Consider the following 8157-nt stretch of genomic DNA (forward strand, 5'->3'; position numbering starts at 1 on the left):
AGCAGAGAAGACAGAGGCTGGTTAGAATCTGGTTACTCTCCAGAGCAGACAGAGATTCTATGTGCAGGCTGAGGATCAGGTTCTGCTAACCAAAACTGGTCAACACTGGTCAACAGCATCATTGGAGATTTGTTAGTGAGTCCAGATGTGACGATTTGTGTGGAACAGTCCCACTTTCCTCACTTCTGTCCTGCCATGCCACAAATCGAAGCAATGTCCTGTATTTGACAGGACCTTGCAAGTGAAACAGAATGAGTAAAAATATTTTTTACTAAGTAAATAGCCTAAATCAATATATAAAATGAAAAATAAATAGAAATCAATATTTTCCGACCACATGCAATGTACAGTTAAATTTCACCGCAGTGGAGGAGGAAATAACTAAATTAAACTGTATGAATAGGGGAAAGTACCCCATAAAACAAGTTTTTCCAGACCTGGATAAAAGACTATCTGAGTTTAACAGGGAAATGTTCCTCCATAAACAAATCGCATCAAACAGGACAAATCTATAACAGGGTGGATAAGAGACATTTTTTCCATCATGACATAATACATTATATTAGTTGAAAACCATCTCAGTTTCTTTTCATTTATCTATTTAGAGATATGCACATAGCATTAAATATATATTTAAGCTATTATATTTCAGAAAAGTAAGTCTCATATTTTCTTTTACCTTTAAAACTTATACATGGCTGTTTTCCCAGCAGGATGGGACTCATCAACACGGGCAAAAATGACAGCTGTAGCGAAACCTTTCACAAGACTGATGATCATTACATGAAAGTAGTGTACTTCTCTATCATCGCAGAAAATCCTCTTGAGTTTTTCAGAGACTCCAGCAACATAAGGGATTGTGATGTTTATGTATTTAATTTTCTCACTGCTATCTTCTGCTGCGTGTCTTTTGGATTTCCTTGCTGATTTGATAAACGGCCAGTTTGGATATCCACAGTTTTGAAGAAAAACTTTGATGTGTTTCTGTTCTTTGTGCTTCCCTTCTGTTTTAGTAGGGACATGTTCTGCCCGGTGTTGTAAGGTTCTGATGACTGAGAGTTTGTGTTCCAGTGGGTGAGTCAAAAAAAAAGATACTGGTCTGTGTGAGTAGGTTTTTCTATACACTTCAATGTTTATAATATCTTTATTCACTTTCTGCTGTTATTAATGGCATTGGAAAATCCCCAACAGCCTGGTAGGCCTTAGAACCCTTTTACATGAATTTTCAAATAGGATCATGATGCACTGAATTCATAGGACGTAATCATTCCTTCACTTGTCTCTTCATGTTGAAGTATATGCAGAAATATCATCTTACCTTCCCAGATGACAATGAAGTTACCTATCGGGCTCCCAGTTATTATATTTGCATGGCTTCAAATTAATGCTTAATTTCCCTCATTCATGCTCCTCTGAATTTGAATAAGTCATGTTCCTCCATAAACAAATCACATCAAACAGGACACATCTATAACAGGGTGGATATGAGGCATTTGTTTACCATCAGTGACTAAAAGATCTAACCCTGATAGTGTATTTCCACATCCATAGTGTTTTGGATGAAAACACAACTGTGAAGATGGGAAGCTGAATCAGGAAAGGACGACAAGATTTGCTTTTAATTTTTTGTCCTTTTTTGTTACAGTTAACAGGCATATATATATATATATATATATATATATATATATATATATATATATATATATATATATATATATATATATATATATATATATACAAATATATATTGGTTCTAATTTCTGTTTATAATGTCTTTATTCACTTTCTGCTGTTATTAATGGCAATGGAAAATCCCCAACAGCCTGGTAGGCCTTAGAGCGCTTTTACTGGAATATTCAAATAGGATCATGATGCACTGAATTCACAGATGATATCTTTTAGGTGTACTTACTCACTACATCGTCTCCAAACCAAAACGTACTAACTAAATCAGGAAGTTAACTATGTGATTGGCAATAAGGAGGGCAGAGACAGAGGACACTGAGTTTATTGAAAAAACATGCTTCTGTCCAGGTTAGCTCTGGGAATGATGATACTACGGTAACAGAAACAGTGGTTGAGGAAACTATCTTTGCGAAACAGAAAACTCAGAGTTTCCCTGATTTCAGGTTTAGGAAATTTAGAGTTTTCAGTAAACCTGCTTTGTAAAACCGTTCTCTTTCAACACAGAACTGCAGTCAGCATCCATGTCTTCTGCTGGGGGCCTTAGCACCAAGGACGTAATCATTCCTTCACTTCAATAAAACATTCTAATTGCCGCTTTTTCTCAGTGTGTCTCTCCAGGTTGAAGTATATTCAGAAATATTATCTTACCTTCCCAGATAACAGTGGGGTTACCTATTGGGCTGCCAGTTATTATATTTGCATGACTTAAAATTATTGCTTCATTCATGCTCCCCTGAATTTGAATAAGTCATGTTCCTCCATAAACAAATTGCATCAAACAGGACAAATGTATAACAGGGTGGATAGGAGGCATTTGTTTAACATCAGTGACTAAATGAACTTCGTGTCAGTAAGTGTTTATGCGGCAGATGAACTCAGGACTGCAATCAAATACAGCCAAGGTAAGTTTCTTAAAGTGCTCATCGATTGTGTAAAGATTAGGATATAAACTACTTACTTGGATATTGTCAAAGTTCAAACACTGGTAATGATTAATGAGATCTCAGATAATTGAATTCATTTACTCTCTTTATAATAGAATAGAATAGAATTGAATAAAATAGAATAGAAAATCCATTTATTGTCTGTTGTGATTTTATAATCAACGCTCATCCAGGTTGGATGCCATGCTATGGTGGGAATAACTGTTATATTCAATTCCCAGCCAGCTGGGAATTCATATTTTCTGATACTTTAAGACATTCATTACCCTCCCTGGTAGGGGTGGTAAATATCTTATGTAATCAGACATTATTTGGGCTGTTATATACTGTTTATGAACAAACGCCCTACTAGCTGTGTATTAGAACAATAAATTAAGAGTGATTCAAGCACTAATCATGGTCAAACAGTTATTTCTGCACATACATGGAATAAATAAACCACAACTTCTGTTCAAAATATAAGAAATTATTAACAACAATCACTCATCTCCAAGCCAAACATAATTCAGTTGAAAACTCTTACCTAAAACTAGTGAAACTCAAGTAAACTATACTACTATGTACAAAGAGGAAGGGCAACATGGTTGAAAACCATTTCACAGTTTAAGATGGATTTTGTGTTTGGAAACCAAAGTTTAACTGGAAAAATTTGGGATATGATCAAATTAGCTTTTCACTAATTTAGAGAAACTGTAATGTTTTCAGACCAATTCACAATGCAATCCATGAGGTGAATAAAAAATAATTTGGCCAAATATTGTTTTATTAAATGATTTGCTTAATCAATAACCTTCTGTCAAATGATTATTTACCCTCTTTGAAATAGCTAGCAGTGAATAGACATCAGGATTCCACTAAATGATTCTTGGTCATACTGAAATGAAATGAAATTTTATTCGAACATGATACAAATATAAAGAAAATAAAAAAGTGCACAGTAACAAGAAGTGCATAAAAAAAGAGAAAAAAAATACAGATTTTTGTTTCAATTAACATATCATGCTCAAAATGGGGTAGGAAGAAGTGAAAACTTATTAACTCCTACCCCCTAAACACTTGAAAACGTACAGTCCTACTGTTATTACAAAAAACAAAGTCAAGTGAAAGTCAAAGTGGCAGTCAGCAGTTACTAATATTTACCTAAACATTTCCTTTTTATGCTGGTTTGTCTTGGTAATGAAAATGTAATGAGCATCTGAGGAACACAAGAACACTAATGTCATATCAGTGCTTAAACCGTTAATGAAATGAAGCTTAAGCAAGAGCTCAAAATTTTATAACTGTAACATAGCAGAGCATGCAGTCCCTCCTGTAAGCTTTGTCTTTACCCATCAGTAAACACATGAAATGATCAATATCATCAAAAGTTTAAAAAAAAAATTCAACAGCTGTGGATATTTTTACAGTAATGGATATGTCAAAACCAGAAGGAATACCAGAGATATTAAAAAAATAAATAAATAAATGACAGCAGCATGTTATTTAACTGACTAAGAAGGAAACTGCAAAAATAAGCATCAATCAGGAGCATCTTTATTAGAAATGTTCACATCTAATGCTGCTTCTTAGCTAATTTCTTAAGAAAATTAAGGGGAACATTATTAGAGATGGAGAAAGTTTCTTCTTTGTCTTGTCTTGAACTTAAACAGCTTCGCTAGAGATTTGTTAGGGAGTCCAGATGTGACGATTTGTGTGGAACAGTCCCACTTTCTCACTTCTGTCCTAATATGCCACAAATCCAAGCAATGTCCTGCATTGGACGGGTTGAAATCAGAAATACAAATCAGGGAAAAAAATGAAAATATATATTTTTACTGGTCCTTTCCCTAAATGTGAACAAAGCAGAGCAGTTGGACAACTAGAATCACTGACAATAATGATTATTTAATTTATATTTCTGGAAATTGGAAAGGCTGTTTTTAGTGTTTCTTGATAAGTTATACAAGTGATGGTTTGCCTATATTCATGCTACATAACAGTAAGATAAAAATGAAAAAAATAAATTTTAAGAAAAAAAAAAGCATGTAAATGTGATCTTTGTTTTGGGCCCTCTGTCGTGTACCTTGCCACATTTGGCATTGCTGGCAGGATCCATGTGCTATATAAGAAAAAAATGATCTATGCATTGGAAAATGGGTGTGACAGCCTTAGTGGAGTACGAGGATGTGCTAGGGAAAGAGATGTGTGGACTCCTGCCACCAACTCATTTTGCATCTTTACTACGGCCAAGGGGATATCCCTTTGGGTGACAGTGTGCATCAGTTTCACCCATGAGTCTGGGGATCAAATCCTTCCTGGGTTCTCTATTGTGTTCTTTGCCATGTTAGAATCAGATCAGATGAAAGAATAAAAAAAAATCCTATAATAACCTGTTAAAGGAAGACTGGAGTAGGGTATTTGTGAAGTATGTAAATGTGACTTATGAAACATTTTTACAAGTATTAAAGTCATTACATGATAAGGATAGCCCAATATTAGTGTGTCATAACAATAAAAAACACGATGTAAAACCCTGGATGATCAAGGGACTGGTAAAATATTGGGAAATGAAATACAAGATATATAAATGAATTAGCAACATTACTACAGCAAGCTAAGCAAGACGTATACAATTCTATGTTGATAGAGAGAAAAAAAAACATTGAAAATATTGAATAGTATTGTAACACCTAACTATACTCAATGTCCTGATACATTCTTTAATGGAATAACATTGACAAAGGTAGATTATTCTTACATTTGAGTAAGTAAAACATTTATTTATGACGCACCTTTCAGAGACATTGAGGGTCACAAAGTCATAATATTAACAATTATCACCACATACATATAGTTTAATATTCACAGAAAGAACAGCCGACACACTGGAGTTGTTAAAAACCTTTGTAAAAGAGATACATTTTGATCCCACTCTTAAAAGCATCCAATTAATCAAGAGAACTTAACAAGAGCAGATCATTCCTCAGCCTTGGTGTAATGGCCTGGAAGGAGTGACCCCCTCAAGTCAAAACGAGTGCAAGGGACGATGAGAAGATTCTGATTCATTGAGTTGAGCCTTTGAGAAGGCATATATACGACTACAACAGGGCTCTGATGAATGGGGGAGCCTGAACATAAGGCGCTTTAAAAGTCAGCACAAGGATTTTAAGTGAAAAACCAATGAAGGAGATTTAAGGAGAAGGAGAGATATTAAAATCTCTGTCCCTTTCAAATATTCTGTTTTGTTGGGTTTATTTGTTACTTTGAAATGTAATTACATATTTATGTGTATGTGTTTGGTTATTTGTAAGTGTGTAATTCTGTGCCTCCTGTGATTTATTATCCAGGGTTAGCAAACTGAAGTATAAATTATTACATCCATCATGACATAATACATTATATTAGTGCAAAACAATCCCAGTTTCTTTTCATTTATCTATTTAGATATATGCACAGAGCATTAAATATATATTTAAGCCAATATATTTCAGAAAAATAAGTCTCATATTTTCTTTTAACTTTAAATCTTATACATGGCTGTTTTTTCCAGCAGGATGGGACACATCAATGCAAGCAAAAATGACAGCTGTAGCGAAACCTTTCTCAAGACTGATGATCATTACATGAAAGTAGTGTACTTCTCTATCATTGGTGTTGGAATTTTTGTGACGCTTGCAGCTCTGTCTGCTGTTTTCTCAATGGTGAGTACCTTGTGGCCATAGTTTCCTTTTCTAAATGGATATGTCTGATAAATGAAACATTTGGTTAAAGATGAAAGTAAACAAGCAGCTGTTTTGTTACGGAAACTTCTTTTTTTTGCAGTTGAAAAAAGACAACGGTGCTCCGGTTTTCATAATCAACCTTCTCATTTCGGACCTTATTCAGCTCAGCACCATGACTGCTCTGTTACTACCCAATGCTGGCTCTATAACCATGTACACCTACTTTTTAGGTTTGATGATCAGTGTTGGATTCATGATCTGTATCTCAATAGAAAGGTAACTTAGTGTTTTACTGCATTTCTAAAGTCTTATCACTTGTATCTCGCTAACTTTCCAAAGATGTGTTCGTTGTGTTTCATTTCAGGTATTTGCTGATCGCCAAGCCATTATGGTACAAGTTCAAGCGAGACATCAAAATGACTGTGTTGATCTGTGTCTTTGTCTGGGTCTTTCCTCTTATTCTAATTCCCAATTTCTATTTGTTTCTCAATTGTGAGATCAGATTTATAATCGGTGTTATTCTCCTCATCCCCTTTCCCTTCTTCATCTTCTTCCTATTTGGGACTGTTAAAGCCCTTTCTACATGTGTCAGTGTCCCTGCTGTTGAAAAAACAAGAATTGTTCTCATTCTGGTAATAGTTTTGCTAATGTACTCAATGCTTTTCCTGCCTATTATCATTTTATTCATATCAGACAAAACTAATCGAAATTCACATCTTGAACGTGCAGCCCCAATTTGTGTTTTTCTTAGTCCTTTGGTAGACTCTGCTATGTATATTCTAATGAAAAAAGATGTCCTGGAGAATATTTCTTCCTTATGCCATTGCTGCAAAAATCCCACCAATCAGCAGACTAACAGTAACGATGAGAGCAACATGTCAGTAATTGAGACGGTCTAAGATTTCAGAATATTATCTGGACTTTGATGCCTAAAATCCATGACAACATAAACTATACTACTAACAATTGCCCCATTAAATCTGATATTGTATTCAGGTGGAGAAGTTACTTCTAAAGACCATGAAAATAAGGGAAATAATGGGTGGCTCTCAGTTAATTCTTGTAAGCCTTGTAACATCCAAGAGGGGTGTCAGCAAATCTATAGCTACAGATCCAGCCAAACTTTAAAGAGATTCCAGCTTAACCAAGGATGGTGCTACATAGGATTCTCAATTAGATCCGTAAATGCACTGGTAAGGCAAGCAAGTTTATTTAGCACGTTTCAGCAGTATGAAAAATCAAAATGCTGCATATGAGAAGTAAACAAACAGAACATTGTAGTGGCACCAAAGCATTTCAAATTATTATAAAGAATAAAATTATTAATTTAAGCAAGACATCCATCCATCCATCTTCTTTTGCTTGTCCGGGGTCATGTCGTGGTGGTAGCAGCTTTATTAGGGAGACCCAGACGTCCCTCTCCCTAGCCACTTGGGCCAGACCTTCCGGGGAGATTCCAAGGTTCTTTTGGTCATCTCATCGATATTATATACAGTAAACAATGATTGATCAAAAAAATAAAGGAAGAGTTTACCATTTTAAACATGTTATTTATTCGTCATCCTGCCGTTTTCATTCTGTGCTTTGTGATGTATTGTAGTTCATTGACACAATTCAAACAGATGAATATTTTTTATTCCATAGTCTCTGCAACTGATCACATCACTAATTTGAGTAAAACTATTTGAAATGACCAGCAGCATTCATCACCTAATGGCTCATCCAGTCAACCTGGAGATATTAAAAAGACTTACAGTGCTGAAAGACTTAGCCTAGAAAAACATTTATGCATCAAAGGTTAGAAATTCAACTGTTACTGCATCCGC

The 8157-nt window shown here is 35.0% G+C and overlaps 1 protein-coding gene across 1 annotated transcript; it reads left to right on the plus strand.

Annotated features, from left to right (window-relative positions):
- The first annotated feature begins 6208 nt into the window (after positions 1–6208).
- Positions 6209–7230, plus strand: LOC119778807 (G-protein coupled receptor 4-like). The gene is made up of 3 exons (XM_038278186.1): positions 6209–6310; positions 6432–6607; positions 6696–7230. The coding sequence occupies exons 1-3, from the start codon at positions 6233–6235 to the stop codon at positions 7228–7230; spliced, it is 789 nt and encodes a 262-aa protein (XP_038134114.1). The 5' UTR covers positions 6209–6232.
- The last annotated feature ends 927 nt before the right edge of the window (positions 7231–8157 follow it).

Source organism: Cyprinodon tularosa, unplaced genomic scaffold (genome assembly GCF_016077235.1).
Source record: "Cyprinodon tularosa strain WSP-4 unplaced genomic scaffold, ASM1607723v1 ctg1390, whole genome shotgun sequence".
NCBI classification, from domain to species: Eukaryota; Metazoa; Chordata; class Actinopteri; order Cyprinodontiformes; family Cyprinodontidae; genus Cyprinodon; species Cyprinodon tularosa.